At 40.3% G+C, this 24,946-nt stretch overlaps 1 protein-coding gene across 1 annotated transcript in view; it reads left to right on the top strand.

Moving 5' to 3' along the window:
* Positions 1 to 24,946, top strand: part of KCNH5 (potassium voltage-gated channel subfamily H member 5) — a 161,842-nt gene that overhangs the window by 9,553 nt on the left and 127,343 nt on the right. The window contains exons 2-4 of the mRNA XM_074909325.1: positions 3,729 to 3,852; positions 10,786 to 10,892; positions 14,499 to 14,627. Coding sequence (XP_074765426.1) covers positions 3,729 to 3,852; positions 10,786 to 10,892; positions 14,499 to 14,627 — 360 coding nt within the window. The remainder of the gene's footprint in view (positions 1 to 3,728; positions 3,853 to 10,785; positions 10,893 to 14,498; positions 14,628 to 24,946) is intronic.

Here is a 24,946-nt window from a genome sequence, read left to right as displayed (position 1 = left end):
GGAATGTGCAGCCAGTTGTGTTTAGAAGGGAACGGTCTTATCTTTGGTGTTAGGCTGCCCTATGGCAACTGGAGATGGAGAGGAAATGAGATTTTTCCAAACCTTGTCTCTTAAACCAGGTTCAAGCAGCCAGCTGAAAATTGAACGGAGAACTTGCCATAGTCAGACTGATGGAAATCTTAACCCAAGACACAACTGTGATTGACCTTTCTTAGTGAAGAAACGATGTAACTGCGTTGCAGAAATATGGAAGTCAGCATGTAGATGGATTTAGCCCAGGACTGTTTGTTAGGACCCAGGGAAGGTAACTGGAGAAATGGACTTTCATGAGTGGTTAGCGGTGATGATGTGATATAAAGCAGTATCTTCTGCACCTGCACAAAACTCCTAGAAACCCTGAGGTTGTATTCACTACTAAGGAGTCTCTGTTGTTGACCAAGGTTAAGCTCTAAAATGGAGACATGGTAGAGAATATACAAGGAGTTACAGCAGAGGACTCAAAGCATAAACTGCTCCGTGTCCCTTTGCGCTCTGCAATTTTAAGAAATTATGATCAAAAAAAAGAGGTTCTCTCAGGGTGTCCTGTCTTTCAGTACACAGTTTGGATATTCTCAGCTGGGTATGGACTGGCTAATGTAAAGCTGAATCTGCCTGTAGTTTTGATCTGGTGAAGTAGTAGAAATGGGGAAGAGAGAGTCTTGGTTGGAGAAAATGACATGACTCCTAGTAAAATGTAGTGTAGGCATGGAGTCCTGTGGATGCTGAGACTTGGGTACACAATAAAACCTAAGGGTCAGATGCTGACCCATTCTTCCTTAAGTTTTATCAAGCTGCTCACTGAGCAGCGGCATTAATGAAACATGGATTCCTCTGGCTTTGTGCCCACAGTTAGATTCATTGGTTTCTAACAAGATGAAAACATTGATTCAAGATTTTTTTTTTCAGCTGGAATAGGACACACACATACATATTCACGTGCTGAGCATGGATGAATAAGACTTAATTGCTTAAGAGACAAAGGTAAAGAAGTGGTCAATTAAGTAAAGGAAGACTCATGGGGACAAAAGAAAACATGTTCTAATAACTGGTCAAGCTTCTAGTACATGTACTATATATCTGATGTAACCGTACAAATACTCGTATCTACCAAGATACTTCTAGTGACTATTTTTTTTCTAATTTTATAGGTTTGTTTTGTTTTGTTTTGTGTTTTAATTGTCATTAGTTTGGCTTTATGTTTTGTTCCCTCCAAAGTTTCTGGTGGATTTGATCATCTTAGTGAATGTCTTATCAAGTATTTTGAGACCCTCAGGTCTCAAGCAGTATAAAATCCATAGAAGAAAACCATTAAACGCTGTATCTCGGCTGCTGGCTGCAACACACATGTTCTGCTGTATAGTCTGTGTCCTGAAACAGTTACGTGGTGGGAATACAATACACAATCAAGATTATGTCTGTCAGATGGGAAGGCTTTGAAGCAGGGTTATCTGCTTTTGGTCTGTGGTCCTCTGGGGAGCACCCAGATGTGCACAGCATCCACGAGTGAGTTTGGTATTGCAGTCTCTTATCACCCAGGTTATGCCCATTGTGTCTAGATATGTGAGGAGAACTTTGGCATAAGAGAATCCTATAAAGAAATCTCTTTCCAAATGTACCCAGAGATCTTGTTATATTGGTTGCTTCCTTGTGGGATGGGAAATTAACAATTGCTTATGCTCCCATCCTCTCCAGCTCCTGGGGTGTGGTGGTGGTAGGGTGGATGTTGTGTGGGGAGCCGGGCAGGTTTAAGGGGCTGGTGGTGTCTCCTCTTTTCCAAATTGGAGAAGATGCAAGCTGTTGGGGGAACATAATACAATGGGATGAGCTTCAGCAAACCCTTTGGTTTCCAAGGGGTTAGGATCTCCCTGGTGTTAGTGCCTGCACTGTGCTGAGGAAGGCTGGGCTGAGTCCCTGGTGCAGAAAGGGCTGCAGAAAGCCAGGGAGATTTTATGTAATGGTTGGGCTTTACTCTGTGTCTCCTGCTGCTTGTAGTGAGGGCATCTCCCTTCGGGTAGGGAAGCAAATTTTTAAAGCTGGCATTTAGTCTTAAGAATATTTGTGATGGATTCAGATAAAGTCTTTGGGCTTAAAAGTGTTAGATTTCACAAAATCTGAACTTCTATTTCTCATATTGGTTGGTCTTAAAGTATTTTTTAATATGCTTTTCTATAGAAAAATCTAGTAATCTCCAGATTATTTTTTTCCAAATTCATGTTTATAAAGAAAAAAAAAGAAATACTATTTTTTCAGTATACTTTCCTTATTCAATGGAGTCCTGTTTGCATAATGTACAATCCAGTCACAGTTACAAACACTCTGAGAATGGTGTGTGTAGCTCATGCAAACTCAGTGTCATTTTTATGTGAAAATGAACGTGTGCATCTGAGTATATGTCTGTAAGTAATTGGCATAACCATTCTTGGGCTATTATGAGGAAGATTTGTAAAAATCTCCTTTTTTTTCTTTCTTTCCCATAAGAACTATTGAAAGGAACATTTCCTGTAATTTCTATACAGCAGTGATCGTTAATAGTGATATTTTAATAGCTTTTTAGCATCAGTGAATGGGACCTGTTAGTTCCATAGCTGCAGTCAAAATGAAATTTAAGAGTAACAGTAAAAATAAAGAAAACTTTGAAGATCATCACAGACTATAATTTGAGAACCTCTACTAAGGGAGAATATTATTTCTGAAACAAAATTAGGAATGTTTACAGTGTCGATAAACATAAAATCCCACAACATTGTGTTTAAGCAGAATATTTCCTTCTTTGAAAACGTCCAGGGATGGAAGAATCTTTCCAAACTAGTAAATAAAACTATTTTAGGACTAACTCATTATGTGTTGGTGCCAGTCCGTGCGTATAAACTGTAGGCACTGACTGAAAGAAGAGATGACTGAAGTGATATTTAAACCTGAGTTCAGCCTCCTAGAAACACCCTCTGCCCATGTTCTGTATTTACAGCAATGGATGCATGTTACTAGAGTGAGCTAAACCCTCTTATATGCATATTTAATGACTGCCAGTGAAATTCAATACATGTTTTAGGTTATTTCAGTGTGTAGGTCCCTTTGGCACTCACGAGTTCCCTGATCATGCTGAATTTCCATGTAGGTCCCTTATTATCTGCACTCCCAGGCGTGATGTGGCTCATGGTGTACCACAAAGTGTGGTGGCACATCTCACCCCTCCACAGTGGCTCCTGGCACTCTCTGTCCCTCATCCCAGGATGCTGCCTGTGTCCTGCAAAACAGACTGGGACCTGCCAGGAGGAAAAATGTACTTGTCTTAAGCAAGAGAGTTGTCATCAGCATTGGGCGCACACACAGTTCTGCATTTAACACTCAGCTTGCAAGTTAATTTAAGGTTGATTTCAAGCTACATATAAAATGAAAACCAAGTATGATGCCTTGCCCAGATGTGAATAAATGAATCCTTTCTATATTGTTAAAGCGTTTGTGCTTATATCAGTATTTTGGGGTGCAAGAAGCTACTTACATTACTAGGAGTTGCCCTGTTTCATCATGATTTCCTTTCTGATACTCATTTTCGTTTCAATTCTCTCTGAAATTTCATGGTGGAAGTTACCATCACAGATAACTTTCTGCATCAGCTGTGTAACACGCAGAGGATTTTAATGTACTTTGCCGCTGACAACAGCCCTTTCTCGCTCTCTTTCTCTTTTCAGAATCAAGTTTTTTGTTGGGAAATGCCCAGATTGTGGACTGGCCCGTAGTTTATAGTAATGACGGTTTTTGTAAACTCTCTGGATATCATCGGGCTGACGTCATGCAGAAGAGTAGCACTTGCAGGTATGTTGACTCTGTTGCCACTCAATGCACTTCTAAATTTATAATCTGCCAGGAAGAACAGTTAGATTTTGGAAAAATGATTGATATAAGAAAAGCATTGTTTTGCAGAAATTAAAGTACTGAAACAGACTTTAAATGAATGAAACCAGCAACTTATCCGTGTTATGGTAAAGCACTTAACAGTGTGCATTCAGTTAAGCACATTGTTGACTAACTTCCAATAAAATCAGTGGTTAGTTCCACCAGGATTAACAAACTGCTCAAATATTTAATGTTAAATCCTTTGCTAAATCTGGGGTGGTGTTCAGGATCCTTTAAGACTTAATTTTAAATAAAAGAAAGCTAAATTCAAGTTGTTTATATTTTAAAAAAAATTTATTTAGAGCATCTAAAAATTTATTATATTTCACTGAGATCTGTTTGAAAGCAAGCCAAATCTGCCCAGTTTGGAAATTGCTGTTGTCTTCTGGTAACTGCATAGATACGATGAGCATTGCAGGAATAAAGACTGATGGAAAAGCTTTTAAAAAGTTTTAGCAGTGAATGAGTAAACTACAGATGCTCCCAAAAGTGTGTGTGGGTAAATATTATGAGGATTTAGACCTTATTCTTCTCTCATTTGAAATTTATCCTGGCTAATACCAAAATGAATATATGCTCTAGCTAATGATCCAGTATAGAACATGGGTTTCTACGTAATGTATTTGAAAGGCTTTTTTTACTAGATTTTTGTTAATTCTCCTGTTATCATGCCAGGAGACAGTGGGCTGTTCCGTAGCCCATGTAGGTCCCTGTTATTACACACAGACACACCCCCCCCACCCCCACCCCCCAGTAATGTACAAACTGCATCTTTATTCCCAAGAGGGCGATTAAGCTGATGATATATTTACTCTGAGCATTGCAGCTTTATGGCTTTTTCCTTTTGTTGGTGGTCTTTCAGGGGCAGGCAGCTGTGATTTATGGTGAGGCATGCATCTGCGCCTTGTCTGCTGCATCCTTTAAAAGGAGATGCTTTGGGGAAAGTCTAAATCCCTAATGCGTGTGAATGAGTAAAGTAAACCAGGGGCAGAGGCAACAAGCAGTGGCTGATATACAAGTTTGTGTAGGTTTTTTTTTTAACATGTTCAGGGAGCGACCAACTCCAGGGCACTGGGAGGAGCAAACTACATATCTGCAGCAATGATTTTTGGTAGATGGGTGCTGCCAGGCACTGATTGTTGACTGATGCTCCAGCTGGCAGGAGCAGGGCAGGCAGTGAGCCTGTTCTCGGATGACAGTCATCACTTAGTCCAAAAAGCAACATGCACTGATATGTGGTCACTGTTCTCATCTGCCAGGGAGGGGAGGAAGCTTTGAGGGTCCAGGGTTGCTCTGTGCAGCCAAGTGTCCTCTAATGGGCAGTGAAGAAGAGATGGGCACGTGGTGGTGAAATGAAATATTCATTCACACAGTAGCAACAGAGTCGATACACTCAGTGAGGCTGAAAGAAACAGCCTTATTGCAGCCATCCTGGATATACTTGCATGCTTTCCCCTTTGCTCTCTGCTATCCTGTGTATTGAACTGTGTATTTTTGCTGTGAGCCAGCACTTTTGTAGACTGTGCATGTTGAAATCATGAAAAGTGCAGAATGGGATTGTAGGAAAATGTTCGGGAAGTGAAGGTTTAGCAATACCTCTCTGTTAATAATTCCCCTATGCCTCAAATACTGGGGCAACCAAAAAGGTTTATTCCATCTGAGTGCTTTTTGTGAATATGATGGATGGGCTCTAGTTACCATTTTTAAGGATCCTGTTTCGACCACGTTCAAGCAGATCATACAGGAGAATCATGGAGATGCAAATTCAATGAAGAATTATTGTGGAAAATGGAATCAATAGCAGGGATTTTTGTTTGTTCGTTTGTTTTATCATCATTCTATATATCTATCTCTGGATTTTGGAGAGGCCTCTACACTCAAAGCATGGCTACTGCTTCTTTTGTGTCTGGGCCTTAGCTGGAGTTACATATGTGGTGTGATGTTTCCTGCTTCTTAGGAGACATTCCAGTCTTGGCAGATTAAAGGAGAGCTGGAGAGGTTTTTGGCACGGTCTGATATGCAGAGTGTTGTCTTCCAGAGCAATGGCTTTGTAGGTGCTCTCTAATGAAGAGTTTATAGAATGGAAAAGAGTTGTGAAGGCCAGTGCTGCCTGGTTAGGCTTACTCCATAGAATGTCACTGGAGGTTTACTGATATCTGGGGCTATTATTTATATTACTTTCTGTGTCAGGCTCTCAGTCCATGTTTGCTATGTTATGCCCAGATTATGTTACATTATACATTAAAAAATTGCTTTATATATAATATTTGCTTTACTGTTCTAAGGCAAGTGCTCTGGGATGAGAGTGCTATGGTGTCACACCTTTATTGCAGGTTTTGTGAAGGTCTGTTTTTATGGCTTTTTATTGCCAAAAATCCAACCAAAGAAAAATATACAGACACAAACAATGTAAATCTAGTCCCTGATTTGAGTTACTGTTGTTACCAATCATGAGTGTGATAAAGGACAATTTCTAAATTTTGCAGTATTTGGTCAGTTTGCTCCTGCTTATAAGGTGCAGTGCCTTCAAATCAGCTTTCACCCATGCTTTTCTCCTGGGTAGTCCAGCAAGTAGTCACTATATCCTCTTTCTGTCTGTCCCACCCCATACCCTACATTGGAGCTGCTCCTATGTCATCATTGCATTCAGTCTCAGGTGGTCTTGACTGATCCTGATCAGAGAGGGGTGGATGAACTGAAGGCACTGGAGGTGTGAGTGAGTTTTGTTCCAGCTCAGACAATGAGTTTGTCCTGTGACAAGCTGGTAATCCCTTTAATTTTGCAGTTCTCTCATCTTTTTAATCAGCAACAATGTGCCCATTTACAGGAAAACCCCTTAGAAATTCCTCAGTACAAGTGCCAGTCTCCTTAGTTTCATGGGCACTATATAGAGGGCACAGTGTACGTAGGGGTCAGGCTACGTGAATATTGTGTGACGGGAATTAGTGTGTGTTCTTTCTGCATGTGTCACCCAAAGCTGCATGTGTAGCTGGGGCTGATATATAGAATAATTGGTATAAGTGAATGCTAAAATGCACAGGATTCTTAGGCGAAAGAACTTGTGTGCTGGTGAAGCATTGCTGTGCCAGCTGAAAATAAGATGACACTCCAGGAGGAACAGGGAATCTGCAATTGCAATACCTCTAACCTTCAATTAAACATGCAAAAAACCCCTGCCTGGAGTTGCACCAATAGATCAGCCAGCATGGAGGAAAACCAGTAGTTTCAGGCCTAGTTGCCCACTGTCATGACAGTGTATATCTTAATGAATGTGTTGAAGGAATGAAGTTCTAAAACATTAAAATCCAGCTTAATGTTGCAAGTAATATCCGTGTTTTCTAGATATTGTTACTTATCAGTTAAGCTCTGTGTTCTCATCAAGCCTTTGGAAAAGTGGGCTGGTTAGTAGACCTACCCCGGCCTTTTACTTGGATTTTGCTCCAGGTTTTGCTTGGCATCTCAGGGCCTTGTGTTGGGCTGGGAGTAGCTGGTTGCTGGTTTTGTTTCAAAGAAACCTGCTGTTAGGCCCTGTTCATGTGTTGCCTTGCAGCAAGGCAAGGCGAGGGATTGCATCTCCTTGCTGAAGCAGTTGTTTACAGGTAGCGTTTCCACTGAAACACTTGCAGCGTTCCACTCAGCATCCCTGCTCTCCCTTGTTTTGATGTACCACCATTTCCAGTGGGATTAAAAACAGTCTGTGAGTAAAATCCCAGCTCCCGTGAAGCTGATGGCAAAATTTTCACCGTGTTCAAAGAAACGGGGTTTTGGATGGTGGGTACGGCATGCTGGACTTGAAAAAAGTTAAATTGGATGCTGGGATGTCACCTCCGTGACCTGATTTTTGTGTGTGTGAGAAGGCCTCCTTGCACTGCCAAAGCTGTGCAAAGAAACCTTCCTGAGGGTGCCAGTGGGACCCAGGGAGCTGCACTGTTTCTCCTTAGAGAGGGTGCCTGCTCCTTAACTTGCAAAGTTTTGAAGCTATTGACTTGTATCTGTAGTTGCTGTTCCTCCTGGGTGGATGCTTGCCTGTTGTAATTGTTGCCTTTTCATTCAATGCTTTTGGATGAAGAGAGCTGTAAATTGATGTAGGATCATATGCCTTCTGGGCTTCACCTTTTCTCTATCCTCGATAATTCTTCACAAACAGCTGTTAAATACCACCCTTGCACACACTGTAGACCTGGAGCTGTTCTGATGCTGCTGCTCTAGATTCTGACATGGGGCAGAAGAGCATGATACAAAGCTCCAGAGGTGGGTTTTTTGTGCCAAGGGATGCTTTCAAAGGGAGGCGGGAGCCCAGGCATCTTAAATGACAAATGGTCTGTTTCAGAGACAGGGAAATTATCAGAGATTGTGCCTTTCTCTGAGTATTTCAGTAAGTCTTGTTTCTCTTTGATAAGTCTGTTTTCTAGGTAGTAAGATTCCCAGTAGCAGAGTAGTTTTGATATTTATGTCTTGTACGGTTTGCACTGAAGGCACTCGACAAGCACTAAATAACAAAAAACATGAGGCAGAAAAAGACAGAGTGATTGACTGAAGAAGTAGGAATCTCTCCATGTGTACAAAATAGGACATACTAAATTAAATTAAACCTGTGATAAGCAAAGATCTTATGTAACTTTTACAGTGTGTGGTTTTGAGGTTTCTTCAGTGCTTTTAAAATCACCTTCTGAAAAATGTTTCTATTATTCCACAAGCCTTTATAACATCTCTTTATATGTGAAAATAATGTATGTTTTGAATATTACAGGTTTACTGCAATCATAAGCTGCCTTTAATTTAAAACATAAAGTTGATTAATCGTATTCAGCAGCACTAACTGGTATTGTCCACCACTCAGAATGCTGAGTATGATTTGTCATTTTAATGCTATTTAATGGTGACTTTCTGTATTATAAGCCATGCAAAGTCAAGCACTTTAACAAATTATTGTTATTTTTTCCTTCAGGACTAAGAGAAACATTGTTTTAAATCTCAAGAAAACAAAAAAGAGAATTCTGTTGCACAACAGGCTGTGTGAAAACTACCAGCTCTTATTTTGTCTTGCAGACAGGAGAGCAATCTGCTTTAACTCCTCAGTGCATTAAAAAAGGCGTAGATTAAAAAAAACAATCAAACTCCTTTTTTTTTTTTTTTTATCATCTCATGTCTGAATGAGATGATGACTTCTCATGTCATTATCTGAACTCAGGAAAGAAAGGCAGGTCATTTGAAAATGAGCATTAGGCTGTGTTTTGCATTTCCTAAAGATGACCGTGTATGTTAATGATAAGCAATACCTTAATGAAGCCTTTGCCCTGTTAAAACCATTCCCTGACGTCAGTTGCTGCAGTGGCATCACCATTACAGTGCTGTCCCAAGAGTAACAGTTACGACATGTCATTTATCAATAGCTCTCCCTGTGTTACCAGTGAAGAAGCATCTGTAGTGATAGACAGATGTTGTAGTCACTGATGCCCCACATCTGCCTCCACCACCCATGCTGGGCTGCACCTTATTCTGGGAGCAGCCGCATACCTTCCTTGGTTAGCTGTGTAAAGAAGAGATTCATGGTCTGGCCTTCCTTGAGTATTTTAATGCTTGCCGAGTCACTAATCACTATGCTGTTTTATTGTTTCTTTCAGAACAGTAGACATAAAATAAATGTTTATTGAACTTTTGGAGGTCTGTTGATCAATAAAAGAGAAGCTGCATTGAAACCACAGAGGCACTGATAGCTTTTCTCTTTCATATTCTCAGGGTTGTCTGTTGTAGGTTTCAGCTGAAGCTCAAACTGTTTGTGAACGAAGAAAATGAAAAAAAAAAAAAAGTCTGATCAATTAAAAATATATTAATCCAAGTGTCTGAAAGCTTTTATCCCATGTTCCATTTTCCTTCAGTTCTGTAATTGGGAATTTGCACAGAGTGGTCTTTGCTTATTTTTAATCCAGGGAAGAATGGCAATAAAAGCCTGGTTGTTGCCTTACAAAGGCTTTCAAAAGTAAGGTCAGGGGGTTGGGTTTGCTTACACCAGCTGAAAGTGTGACCAGGAAAAGAATGCAAAGATGAGATGGTCTATTAGAAAGAAACAGCAGACTTAAAATTACATTTTTATATTCTCAGCTTGGAGAGGGATGAGTCTCCAAAAACATTTTAATGTTTTCTGTATTTTCACTGAAATATTAAAAAAAATGCAGTATATAATAAGGAGAATGAGGATGAATATGATTATGTTTGGTAGTAGGGAGGGCAGATGTAGGTACACTGAGACAACTCATACACTTGCTTTCTGTGCTGAATTTTCTGAGAATTACAGTCATCACTTCTTATTGCTTAAATCCTTCTTCCTTTTGTAATCGCCACTTAGTAAAAGGATTACAATTATCTTGTCCCAAATGCATCTTGACAAGGTTAGATTTGTAGCCATTGACTCAGCCAACAGCCTCTACCTGTAGTAGCTTTCAGTCCTTTCAGAAGCCTTTTCAAGAGGATTGAACAAAATTTGGGAGGTTTTAGAGGTTTTGTTCAGTTTTCTCTGTTTTGACAGCAATATTCTCATGGCCTGCAGCTGTGGCAATAACGGTTTTATAGGTTATCAGCTCTTTTTCTAACTATGTATCCTTAAAGATATGTTCAGAAAAGCACTTAATGAAACATTACAGTAGATTATTTGATGCCATTTACACAGAAAAGGTGGTCACGGTTACTCGCTATTGCAGGTTTGCTTGTGACACTCTAAATATTTAAATAAAGTATAAATCAAACTTTGGTAAATGACAGTTAATAGCATCTCCAATGCTTATGCTGTTTAAGGTGACTATGTTATAGTTGTTGCTTGTCTAGAAGAAAAGAGAAACGTTTTTTCTTTTTCAGTTTTATGTATGGTGAACTGACAGACAAGAAGACAATTGAAAAAGTCAGACAGACTTTTGACAACTATGAGTCAAACTGCTTTGAAATTCTCCTCTACAAGAAAAACAGTATGTATATATTTGTGTATGGTATTGGGAGTGATAAAACATATTTAAAGTACATAATAGACTAAAATACATTTTCATCTTGTCTTGTGGGTAAATTTGGGGCAAGATTTAGAGAAAAAACAGGTATTTTGGTTGTCACAGCTCAAGAAGAGAGCTCTTTTTTTTCAGGACAAGTGTTCAGATTGCCAAGAATAGTAGTTGTAGTTGTTCCCTGCTGTCTCTAGTCTGACTCCTTCTTTCCAAAATATATTTAGTTTTGAAGATTGTTTCCCTGAAGGGAAACTGACTGGGTTAAGTGAAAAGAAATCCTGAATGAGATTCCCCCACATCCCTCAGGAAAACACCCCCATGTCTCCACAAGTGAGAACCCAGACCCTGGTTGCCGTGAGTGGATGTTCCCAGCAGTGTTGAGATGCCTCTGTGGTGTGTAAACTAACACGTATGAGCTCTGGTGAGATTACTAAATTTGGTTCATAACCCAGGGATTAATTAGAAAACCAGAGAATTTTGTCACTTAATGAGATTTGGGACTGAAGTTCCTTCCTCTTGATGGCATTGGGTTTACAGGAGGTTACCAGAACCAGAGAAGATTTTCTTCATTTTGTGTTAACCATGAGTCACTCCAGTTACATTTTCTGTCCTGCCATGTATGTGGGTAGCACTACTTCTGGCTTATCAACATTATAGCACATACTAAGCAAAACCTGCACTGTTGTATGGTCTCATGCTGGACTTGTGCAGTGGGGACATCTGTCCCGGGCTGGTGGTTGAAATTCCCTCCTGTTGTCAGTAGAGATGAGCAGCCTCCTCCACTGGTGCAGGCCATCTTCCCAAGACAGAAAGCCAAAACTATTAGATGAAACACACTCCAGAAAAACTGGTTACTCTGCCCTGAGCAGAATGAGTCCAGTTGACTGGGTCAGTGACCATGTCAAACACACGCCAAGAGCCATCTTGTTGGAGATATATTGTTTGGTTTGGCTTTCATTGCCTAGTATGGGGTGCAGGTCCTGTGGGGCTGGGGAGCCTTCCCCCTGGTTCAGCTGCCTGGAGACAATGACTTTTTGCTTTGGGTTACGAATTGTCTCCTGGAGCTTGATGATGCTTTAGAGATTTATTGAACTGCAGTTGCCCAATCTTCACATTTTCCCAGATCTCCAAGCCTATACTTTCCATAAGTTATGCAGGATTATAGAAGAACTTTATGGAAAAGTACTCATATTTGACTTGGGTCAGTTCCCATCCATAACATCTGTTGCCAACTTTCTTCTCCATCACCCAAAGCCCAAAATTCAACCTCTTGCTAATGCTAATAGGCTCACCTTTTGGCTCCAGTTCAGCAGCTGGTTTGCCCAGGGTTTGCTTCCGTGTGTCACTCTGAGCCTTGCGGAAGAAGGTTCTTCAAGAAACTGTTCTTCAGGATGAATGTTGGAGCAGATAAAGAAATAAAGAATAGTTATCTGTCGGTATGAATATACTTCTGCAAAATGTAAACAGTTACTGTGTGGAAGGGCTTGTGTTTATCACATGCAGAGAACCTGCATGGCGTTTACAGTGATCTCAGAGCACCCTTCCACCCACATTTTGAAACTGTAGGTCCAGAGCTGTTGTGTATTTTTGATGATGTGGCATAATTTTTTTTTGTTTGTTTGTTTTCCTCACCCATTCCTTTATGCTTTTGGCAGAGGGAGATTTTGAGATTTTCAGGTTGCTTTCCCATCCTTCTTTCGTTTGGCGTAGAGATGATCTTTACGAGCTGATGTTCTCTGGCAGCATCCATATGACTGCTGACTTCACACGCCCCCTTGGCTTTTTAACCCAGATTGCAGGTTTTGGGTTCAGACCTGAAAGTTTGCTACAACTTTCTTCTGCTTTACTTCATTCCCTCATATATAGTCTTCAGCTCTACCCACCCATTCAGCAACCATGTAAGGCAGGCATATATATATATATATGTATATATATATGGTAATACTCAGGAGACCTCTTTGCCTGCTTTTGCCCAGATTGCTGCTTCTACAGCAGCCACCTTGCTTCTGTATTTGATTATCAGTGCTGTTGTACACTTTATTTTGCCTACTTACTTTCAGAGCTTTTGAAAGGGTGCGAATGAGTTTCCAGTTGGAAGTGCAAGTACAGTATTACTCCAGAGACCTGCAGCACTCTGTTTTAGGATTTCTGAAAAGAGACTTTTATCTTGGGTTAGCAACTGAGAAATGAGATAAGAGATAATCAAGTGGTCAGCATAATGGCTTTGGAATTACCACAAAAAGCAGTCCCCCATCTCTCCAGTTTACTGCTAGAAAGTTACTGGTTTTATCCCAGTTCAGCAATGCCACATTTTGTCATGAACCCTTGTGGATTTTAACCATCCCCACAGTAGTCCTAGCCCAAGTGGGTTTCAATGCCCTCTGGGCATCTATGCTGCAGTTCCTGGCACAACTCCCAGATGTGGTGCATTAGAAGAGATTTGTGGGGGCCAGTGGTGCCCGTGGGATAACAGTGAGCAAGCGGCTTGTCTCGACGTTTCAGCGCTCAGGCTGGCATTCAGGCAGCTCAGGAGAAAAGCCATTATGTCAGCTGGCTGAAAGCACGTCAAATCCCAAAGGTAATTAGCTGGCTGTGAAGGCATTTATAGTGCAGCGTATGTAGGTGCAGGTTTGGCAGGGAGAGGACACAGCCATGGGGATGTAGATTTGCTGAATGGAAAGCATCTCTGACATTCACGTTCCTGCAGATGAACAGGGTGTTTCTAAGCAAATTGCTTAAAGTCTTTTAGGATTTCACCCCTTACAAAGTAGATCTGCGTGTACATAGGGGACTGCCATGTGCGTTTCAGCCTAGGAGGAAATAAGAGCAGTTTCAGCTTCTGAGCACCTGCAGGAGCCCTGTGTGAACAGTGAGGATTTACCAAAAGCCATGCTGTCCACTTCAGAACTGTAGGCATTTTGGGGCTGTTTATTTGATGAGTAGTAGGATCTTAAAAATATATTTTGTATTTATTTCAAAAGCTAAATGGAGATGACTTCATTGAGAGAGTGCTCCACTGGACAGGACAATGAGGAATGGAGGGTATGACCTGAAACATAAAAAGGAAATAAAATCTCCTGATTTCTCCTGATAGGACATTTAGAGTCTATGTCTGGATTCTCTCAGATCATCTTAAATAATGGAGTAGCATCAAATTTGGAGTATTTGATAGTATGCTCCACCAGTTTCAGATTTGATAGCTCCATGTTATGTGCAGAAGGAATCAAAGACACCATCCATCCATTTTTTCTTGCCTTCCTACCTTGCTGACACTAAGTTTGTGAGACGTGCTGGGAAAAAACAAGAGCAAGAGGGGAAGAATAATATATTTTATTTCAGAATGGAGATTTATAAAGCCTATATTGTCTAATTGGAGTAATGAAGCTGCAAAAATGGGAATGTGTTGTTTTTCCTAGAGGAGGTGAAATTAAAAGATCTGTGAGGTGTAGAAATATTGAGATATGGTCCTAAACAACACATATGTTATAATGACATAAATGATCAAGTATTCTATGTACAGGCTGGGGAAAGTTTGTGCTACACCACAGTTTGACGTCACCTTTTTCTCTGCTTCAGGAACCCCGGTTTGGTTCTACATGCAAATTGCACCTATAAGAAATGAGCATGAAAAAGTGGTTTTGTTCTTGTGCACTTTTAAGGATATCACTTTGTTCAAACAACCGATTGAAGATGACTCAACAAAAGGTAAATATGAAATACACTATTATTTTTTTGTAAATGATAAAGTACATGCTTGAACTCAGTCCTGTGACAGGGACGTGTCATGTCTGTGAACTTTGTCTTGAATTCGGGAAATGTTTTGTGACCTGTCAGAGTTTCAATGCCACTCTCCTAAATTATTGCTTAAAAATAAAAGATAAATCACCATGAATGGAAATGCCCTAATAATGTTTCGCCAGAGTCTCAAGCCTTCCTTTCTCTTTGTAATTTTACTGCTTCTTCACTACAGCTGGCATTTGCTAAAAATTAGATAGTTTTGAGTAATTTTAATTATGTTAATTTAATTTAAAAAAATTGAGTAACTACTGCATTGTTTTGGGAGACCTTTCTCCTAAGGGACTGGTATATTCAGAAAAAAAATAATTTCAAGTCCTTTGTGCTGAGATGTTATTTCCTCCCTTTCTTACTCTTGGACATGAAATGTGAAAGGAATAGCTTGTTTGGGTCCTTTATTGCTGGTCAGCAACAATGACTGCACGGCAGTGGATGTTGTTACTTAACAGCTGCTGGTGGTGTTTGTTGAGATGTGCCATGCTCTTGTCACCTAACAACCTATTGCCAGAGATAATTGGTGGGGAAAGGAGCAGAGGATCTACCTCTGCTTTGCTTATAAGACATGTGTGTCTTGTGTCAGGTTCACGTGTATTGCTTTAGATAAAATGCACACTTAAAGAAGGGCATATATGCTACAGCATCCACAACCCATCTTCTCTTGGAAGTTGCCTTCTGATGATTAATTCCTTGCTATATATTTCTCTTCACTTGAGAAGGCTTGATTTCTCACTGAGAGGCATGTGTGCTCTGAGCCATCTTCTTTAGTATAAACTTGGTGTCATTTGAATGCAAACAGAATTTAAACTAATTTCTTATGATCTAGATAACACTTGCTATATATGTTTGGATAACTAAAAAGTAGATTTATAAAGCAGATTTAAAATAAAATGAAAGGTCTCTCTTTGGGCTAATACCAAATATGAGAATTTTTTTTGTCTAGAGAGTATTATCCATAAAGTTATAAATTCTGATATAGGAATACCTTCTCAGCCATCATAAGCTTTACTGCCTCTGCAATTCACTTAGCAACCTGCAAATATTCCTTTATTTCACTTTCATCTCCATACTGTGGAATTCTTCTGCATGGAAATAATCTGATTTTTTTAGGATAAATGCTAGTTAATTGAAAGTACTTTAATTGTAGAGGTCTGAAGGCATGGGACTGGCTCCTTGCTGCAGTGTATGTAATGTGTAGTAGGAGCTCATCAAGGAAAAAGCCAGTCTTTGCAAGGATCCTCTTGTAGATTTTCCTATTTGATGCTTTCTGGGGGGACTGAGATGTATCTCATATGCAACCAGCCCCCAAACCCCTGCCTTTCACCAGCTCTGCCCCATTTTCTGTGGTACATAGTTGCACTGAGGAGTGTGTGGCTGCAGCAGGACAGGGAAAACGTATTGAAGGTGGCTCCCAAATGTAGAAATGATGAATGTTGCCTCCTATGGATTCTTGGCCTGGGAGATTTGTACTCTACTGCTTTCCCTGTGGAGGTGGGGATATGCTGGGGGGCTGAGCTCTCGCCCTCACTGTCCTGTGACTGAGGAGGAGCAGAATCCATCTGGCATCCATTACAGGAACAATATATGTTCATATGAGAAAGAGCAATAACTGTGAAGCGTGTAACTTGTGTACTGCTGTTCTCCAGTGAAGGGTACCATTAGTTAAAATGCCAGGTATTAACTATGAACATTGCAAAATATTGTCATCAGCAGCCAGAGAGGTTTGACTGTATGTTTAAAGAGCACTTACTTCTGTCAAAGTCATACTTTAAAACAAAACCACAAACCAAAACACTGCAGAAGGCAGTATAGCCACATCTCTCAAGTGCCTTTAAGACATATTATTGGAGTCTTTAAGAATTTGCTCTGTGTGCTTTGATTAGAACATTGATTAACATTGATCAATACATCCAACAAGTTCCATAATTACAAACCATTGACCTGATTTTTCTTCTGCTTTTGCATAAATTAGATCTTATATTCTTTATATTTAAAAAATCATATTCAAATATTTGCACCATTTTACTCCAAGGATGGGAAAGTAGCACTGTTGCATTACTCTTTGTGTCTCAATTGGGTGATTCTGTGGGATCCTACGGCACTGGAATCACAGTGTTGTTTTGTCAGTTAGTGCTCTGAGAGATGCATAATTCATTGTTCTTGCAGATAACATTACAGTGTTCTTAGAAGCTGTCAGGCCACTTTCTTTTCGAATTATGAGATTGGTAAACATATATATTACAATTTAGTGGAGAATTTTAAAACTTTTGTAAAAAACATTTCAGTAAAATACTGCTGTTGAGTGCTGGGATTTGTCATTAAAAAGGCTATTTTCTTTTTTCCTTTTAAAAGAAGGATTTTTCTTCAGAAATTCTGCCAGGACCATGCAATACATAATACATAACTATGGTGCAGATGAGTTACTGTCTATTACCTATGAGAGCAGTAAATTTTAGATAAAAAATTCAACAGAAATAAAATATTGATGTCATTATGCAATAATCTCTCTGTACCAATATATTCTGCACTGTTCGAAGGTATGTTGCTTTGTTGTGAAGCTTCCGTATATCATGATCCTACAAGGTACAAGGATTTGGTATTTAAATCATAACAATGGGTGTATCTACACTGCAGAGTGTCTGTGTGTCCTGGCTTCTGGAAATAGATGGTTGGGTTTGCGAGATCTGCTTGCAGTGGCTGCAACACAGTGTGCATCTTGTGCAGACCTTGCAAGGGGACAGCAGTTTTGGGGGACAGGGAGTGGTGACCCAGTGCTGAGGATGCAAAACTGCTTAGAAGTTATTGAGGAGCTTGTTGTGTTTGTGAAAACAGGACATACAAGAAAATAGTTGTCTTACTGCAAAGCACGTTGCAAGGCAGAGGTGGGATTTTTTTCCCAATATGGGCTCAAAAGCATGCTTGTTTACAGGCTCAGTACAAAAAAATATAGTTGACATCATGGGGAGTAGCCCCGTGTGAGCGAGGGGAGTTAGAGAGGTCTGGGACACTGCGACAGATGGTGTATCTCTCTGCTTACCTGTGTGCTCACTGTTTGCTGTGTGTTAGCACCGTCAGAAAGGAGGAGGAGGAGGAGGGGGGGGGTTGCTTGCAGAGGGAGTAAAAGTAATGAAAAATTTTCCTTGCTCACCCAGGAGACTGTGAATTTGTTGCAGTCCAGAAAGCTGTTGAAACATAGTGGACTGAAAGCAAGACTGCAGAAAAGGGATATTTAAAAGCTACCTTCCTCTAATAAAATATAGGGGCAGAGATCAAAAACCTCGTTTTCTGAGAGGGTATAAGCAGTTCAACACTAAATATCTGACTCGCTTGATTTCTTGTTACCCATGCTGCTATCTATTATCACTGGGCGATATGTGGGAGACCTATGATGTATAGCAATGTAACAGTGACCAAAAAGTACTGTTGTATCCTTGTAAATGGAAAATTACTTAAAAAGTGTCTGAGCGTGCAAAAGTGTAAAAAACCCCAGCATCTCAAGTAAGAGCGGTGGAAGATGATAACAGAAGGAAGCATCAGCCACCTGCTTGACATGTTTACTCCCGGGTGAAGATGCCACTGGCAATTGTGCAGGTCTTTAGGGTGTGGAGAAAATTCTCCGTTGACTTGGTTTCTGGTTTGCAGTGCCCCAGCTCCTGAGTTGGTGGTTGGATGAGCTGTGGATGGTGGCAGTGTGGAAGAAGAGGCGTGAGAATTAGTGATGGGGCAGGAGATGTCACAGATGATGACTGCACTTGGTGGTCACTGGGACGGTGCCTTATTTTCTGGTGAAGAAGTTGTGCTGTGTTTGTCTGGTGTCTCTTTCTTTCCTTCTCCATCTCCTCTTTGGTTATATGAACACTTGTCTGATCTGGATTTGGTACCAAGCAATAGGTCCTACCTGTGGTGATGGAGGGCCGGATCCCCAGGTGTCCTGACTGAATGCCTTACACAGCAGAGGTGGAAGGCCATTATAAGCATATAAAAGATCATATTATATATTTTATTTCAGAAAATAAAACCCAAACAATTTTTTTTTAATGTTTGTACCATTGTAGGCTCACAGTTGGATGCTTTTATCAGCTTGCTGTGCTTTTATTCTATCTTTACCCAATGGCCTTTTAGAAACATCTGAAGACTTTCAGTCCCTCCAAAGACACACAGTAGTAATAATCTTATGTTTATTTGTCAGGAAAAAAATGAAGCCATTTTTCTGGGCCCTAACTATTAGAAGGACAAATGGGGCCACTTAAAATGTTAACACCGTTTGAAGCCAGGAGTGCTGTAGATTATATTGAACTGAAATTTTAAGGGTAGAAAAAAAGACCAGCATTTTTTGTCTAATAGTGGAGTTTCACCTAGTTGTGCAATGGCTTTATTTCCTTTGTTACCATCAGTGAAGAGAAAATGTGGCCTCTAGGTAAACTTGGTTTTTCAAGGTAGGATTCTCACTGGTTATCCTGAGTGTCTTTTGAGTGAAGTGTCAGGCTTGTCATCTGCTGGAAGTGATTGGGAAGTTCTGGTGAATACTGATGGGATGCTGAATTAGGATGCAGAGATGTGTTAATGAGGCCCCTGCAACTCAGGACCGTGTGCTGTTAACAGATGGGATCAGGAGATGGCACAGCAGTATCCTGAAGTTGGGGGTTTTTTTCACTCAGTAGAGCCAGACTTTGATAATCAAGACTGTCTGGGACAATGCTGTAATGCTTTCAGTGATATAACTCTTTATGGTTATATAACTCTATATAATGATACAACTCTATCTCGGAGTGTGACAGGGCTATAAAAAGTGTAGTAGTTGCAGAAATACGCACTTATGCTTGCTAATCCTTGCTAAGCCTATAATTCTGATCCTTTTTTATCTTTAATAACTGCAAGTTATTAAGCATATATAACTAGTTGCACATGGGAACTTTTTTCCTTGAGGAGGTATCAATCCTGGTGATAATAGAAGTGGGTGGAGGGATTAGAGCATGAAAATGAGGTTTCTACCTTTAGCTGAAGCAGAGTGTACCCTGTTGAATACATCACCTGGACAGTAATCCATAACAGTAATTTTATAGGTCACAATTTGGATACCCTTACTGTGTTTATTGCACTTTCCATGGCTGTAATAACAAAGGTCTTGATGCTATAGAGACCCACTTGTTCTGGTGCTGTTTCCTATTGCTCTGATCTATATTGCTAGTAATCAGGGAAGACCTTCTGAGGTCACTTTGCTCCTGCTTCTGCAGGTCAAGCATCCTTGTTATTGTCTTCAGTGACATGTTAGTGGTGCTTTTAGCAATCACTGCAAAGGCTTGAACAGTCACGAGAGGTAGTTGTTTCCTCACTCCTAGGGGTGATGCTTTGAGGCCTTATTTCTGCCCTCCACCCCAGGCTTTCTTTGCTGCTGTCAGAGACCCACTGTGATGGAGAGAATTTCCATATGCAGAACTGTTTAGTTTACTTCACAGAAATCAAGTACTTTTCTGAATCTGGTATTGCCTTTTGAGGCCTTTGTGTGCTCCATTAGCAACCCACAATGCACATTAACTGTCTGTAAATTTCTAGAAGTTTAATGTGCAATGAAAAAGAAATCCCATTGAAATCAAATCTAAACCTGTGAGAAGATGAATTAAACTGGAAGTTGATCTTTAGAGCAGTAACTGTTTGTAGATGGATACCCCTTCTATGTAGAAAACTGAACACTCATAAGGCATATATAAAATATTAAGTATAAATATAGTAGATTTAGAGAGTTTAAGAATCTTATCTGTGTATCACAGGGCATTACATTTCACTGTTACTCCTTTGCTGAATTCATGAACTTGTGTGTAACTAAACCTTCCCCTCCAGACAAACACCCAGTATTAATTTAGAAGTCTGAAGAGACTGAGGATCCACCGCATTCCTTCGTATTTTTCTTGCTTTCTCATTACACTTTTGGCTTTAAAAAAAGTGTCATATTTAAATTAACCTGGCTTCAGCTTCTTGCGGTGGCATCATCTTATGCATTTTTTTTTTTTTCCACTGTGCTAAAAAAGTCACATTAAGGCACTTACACATATAATCAAGTCATCACTCCACCTTCCTTTGATAATGTAAATGAGCTGAGCTCCTTAAACCTCTGTCTAGCCTGAATTTGGAGGTCTGGTGATGGCAGATAGACAGACATTTTAACTGTGCTTTAATCCAGCTCGGCGGCAGCAGTAGGGATGAAGCTGTGGCAGCATGGATTTCAGCTTCCTTGGTCCCCAGTCATTTTCTGTGGCCAGTATTGTAGCCAGGTGTGTTCACAGCTGACTCCTCAATATTCCCATTGCTCAGCATCTCCAAGCCTAGTTCTTACTGTTATATGTCCGAGGAGTAGGTGACTTTTTTCCAAAGCAAATCACATGCTGAATTGCTCATCTCCCAAGATCTCTGTATCCTTTTTAGAACTGTTCTTTGCTAGGGACATTTACCCCTCCTGCACTGGAGATACAGTTTGCATTGCTTTTGCCTAGATAGCTGATTTCCACTTAAAATGCATTTTAATGGCACATGCCCAGTTACAAGCACATCGTCCTGCGTGACTGCCCTCGCTACTGTTTAACATTCTTCTAATCTTTCTGTCATCTGGGGATTTTTATCAGTCATTTTATAATGACTTTCAAACCACAGAGAAAAGCACTGAATAGTAGGGGACCTATTCACTGGGGTCCAGAAGGCTCTCAGTAATAATTTTTTACTGTTTTCCACTACTCCTTGTTTGATATCTGCCAGGTAGCAAGTTCTTCATCCATTTAATCCGTAATTTACTGAACTGCGTAGTCTCAATATTTTGTTGAGAGTGTCACACAGTGTCAATTCGGTGAAGATTACCATACAAGAGGATTTGGCCAACCTGTGGCTCTCAGATGATTCAAATGCAGCACCAGGGTGAGGTGATGTTCTATGATAAACACCATGGCTGTGCTGATCTGAAAGCTGTTGAGTCCTTGACTGCAGGTGGGAGCAAACCAGGGGCAGCTGCTGAGGCTGTCGTCAAGTCAATGGTCCACGTTTCTGCCCAGCCCCAGAAAGGGAGCACTGGAACAGGGAGCTGCTCTGGCTCATGCCTTTCTGGTGTACATCATACACATGCTGTGGCTCCGGCTGGCCGTATGCAACTTGTTTTGTCAGGGCGTGTGGCTGTCTTCCTGAACCAAATTTATACTCTTATCAAATAATGAAATTAACATTATGGGGTATTTTACATCATTCCATACTGACAGCCATTCATGATGTTCCTTTCCTTTTCTTTTTTATTAAACATACTGAAACTCAGATCATCTTTTCTCTCATTTTGCCTGGCACTGAGATCAAGCAGAGCAACCTGTAATTACTTTGGTCAGCCTGTTTGCCCTTTCTGCATATGGGTGCAGAAAGCTTTTAGGTTGTGCTCTGGGAGTTCTTTAAAAACTTCATTGTTACTGTAATAAATATAGCCAGAGAAGGATTCTTCCTATGTCTTTAGCTTTCCATGTCCTTTGTCATAAGCCACAATTTCACATTCACATACTTGTTCCCTCTTTGTTCCCATCCTTGTGTGCTTTATTATATACTGCTTTTTCATTTCTAGCAGCTGCCTTCCTTTTGACCATGAGCCTTTGGCCTTTTTCCTTGACCATTGAATGGCACCATTTTGCTATCTGACAAATTCCTAAAATACAGTTGACTGACATTTACAGGACTTAGTCTTGTTTTTTTGGGGGATTTTTTTTGTTTTTTTCCCCAAAACTTACATTTGTATTTTATATACTTATGGGAAGCAAGTCCTTGGTGGTCCCTCTGTGTGTGTATGAAGTTTAGCTTCAGTTGCAGAAACATGAAATTTAAGAAGTTGTGCACTGTAAATTTACAGCTTTGTCAGAATGAAATTTAAAAATACATTGTATACTAAATGTAGTCTAGTGGTGTATAAATCTTGACACTTTTCATCGGTAGATCTCAAAATGGCTTGCAAAGTAGGTCATTAGCTTTATCTTCATTTTAAGAAGAAACTAAAGCTCAGAGAGGTGGAGTGATATGCCCAAGATTATCCAGTGATTCTTCATCCTTTTTGAGCTTCCCAGTAGTTGCAGTGGGTAGATAGATGGTAACTGGAAATATAACACCAAGCAAGAGCAGAGGTCATATGTAAAAATGCCAGGAGTGCAGTGCATTATCAGACAGTGGAATGCACAGGTTTTCAAATTAGGAAATTTATCCTAACATTCTGAATTACATTTGAATAGGCTCTGTGGTTCTTAAGTCAGTAAATAGTTTGACTGCATCGTGGGAGTGATTGAGGTTTGTTTGACCACTATTCTATTTATTCAGGAATCCCATTTATCCCTCTCTCTCTAACAAAGCAAAATCAGGATGATTAAATTTTTTGAAGAGACAATGAGCTCTTTCAGCTATTCTTTACCTGCTATAAAGAGCAAACAGCCAGCCATTGCATTGATTTTACTGTCTGAACATTTAGAAATAGTTGAGATTTGTAGATACTAACTATTGATGCAAAAAGATGGTCCATGTTACCAACTGAATTCCAAACTGCTTACTTCTGAGTGGTGCTAGCTCTTTGTTTTTGTGGGTAAGTCATAGAGTATATATTATTTAAGCATTCTGTGTGTTAACGGTTTCCTGCTCCGCAGTGAGAGGAGAGTGGTGGACTTGGCAGTGTTAGGTTAACAGTTGGACTCGATGATCTTAAAGGTTTTTTCCAACTTAAATGATTCTGTGGTCTGGAGGTGTTACTTACACTTCTGCAGGCAGGAATCAACACAAACATTGCTGTAATTACCCTTTGCAGTTGTTTTTTACACAGACTATCATTCTTAACCCAAGTGTTTTCACTGCAGTCTGAGCTATTGGGTAGTTCACTGTTACACTGATTTAAAAGCCTTCATTATTTCTGATCCTTTTAAGACCAGACAAACCTTGACAAAAAGGTTAATTGCAACCCAGTAGAGCTACACTAATGTTTTATTAGGGGGGACTTGTCATGTCTAGATTTTTTCATAGCAAATGTACTATAAAGAACATTAACATCTTGCCTTGAGATTTTTAAACTCTTCATAAACTCCAATGTATGAATTTAGCTTCAAAATAGCATAATATAGTTTATGAACTAGATATTTTGATTTTTTTTTTGTCAACGTAGCTGCTAGCTAGGTGGCTAAATCTGTATTTGTATTTGTACAAAAATCCAGTCAGAGAGATTGCAAATTTTCAACTCCTAATTAAATTATGAGGAGAATTTGAAGGGGTTTCTCACTTCCAGACACTTATATTTGAAATATTTACTGTGGTCTTTGAAGGCAATGGGTAAGTCTTTAACTGCTGAGCTTTGCACAGGGAAGGTGGCTTAAGCACTAGTGGAGCAAAAGAGCCAAAATCTTATTTGCTCATTAGCCTATGCCTGGGCAGGGACTTCTGTCTGGTGGAAGGAACTGCCTGAGTCTGACCCAGGCCCCTCGCAGGAGTGTCCGTGTGTGATGAGCACCAGGACTTGGTGCATGTGGGAGCACCATCAGGAGGCTCATAGTTTTGGGTGGAGTCTAACCAATTCTCTGGCTGCTTGGGAGGACTCAGATGGATTTAAAGATTTTTGTCTCCAGATAGCCATTAGGAAACAGTGATTCTGTCCTATCACTTTCACTTGGGGGAGCCTCCCTTGTTGCACTTTCTTTGGACAGCTTTTGCCCTCATCCTTTTAATGCTTTGCTATACACTGCAACAGCATCTTCAGCCTGGATGACATTTCTCCTTAGAGAAGGCAGCAGAGAAGAGGAGCAGGTGTTGGAGATGAATGAGAGTGTTTGTGTACTGGATCTATCTGCAGGGTGTGTTAATGGGAAGGAAACTGGTGACCAGAAGGGCAGAGAGAGGTGTGGTTCGCAGAAGGTCACTGAACACAGAGTAAGCAGTGAGTGTGGCGGTGGAGTGGAGCTGTTAGGAGAGCAGCTGCTGCAGAGCTGTTCCCATCCCAGCTGTCCAGTATAAAACACAGTGACTGATTCAGGATCTCAGGAAGAAAAATGTGTGAGCATAGTACTACTCTTGCTGGAGGAGCAGCTGATGGAAAGGCACATGCTGTAGTGAGTAAGAGGTTTCAGGTAAGATAGTTGGACTTTCTGACGGTGGAGGGATGATAGGATCAAGTTCTAAACTGGAAATACCATTTCCCCCTTAGACACCACATAATTTCTGTAGTGGTGTATGAATCTACGGAGTGTCTG

The sequence above is a fragment of the Athene noctua genome, chromosome 6, assembly GCF_965140245.1.
Source record: "Athene noctua chromosome 6, bAthNoc1.hap1.1, whole genome shotgun sequence".
Taxonomy (NCBI): domain Eukaryota; kingdom Metazoa; phylum Chordata; class Aves; order Strigiformes; family Strigidae; genus Athene; species Athene noctua.
Note: the sequence above shows the minus strand (reverse complement) of the source record. Positions and strands in the feature narration are given on the sequence as shown.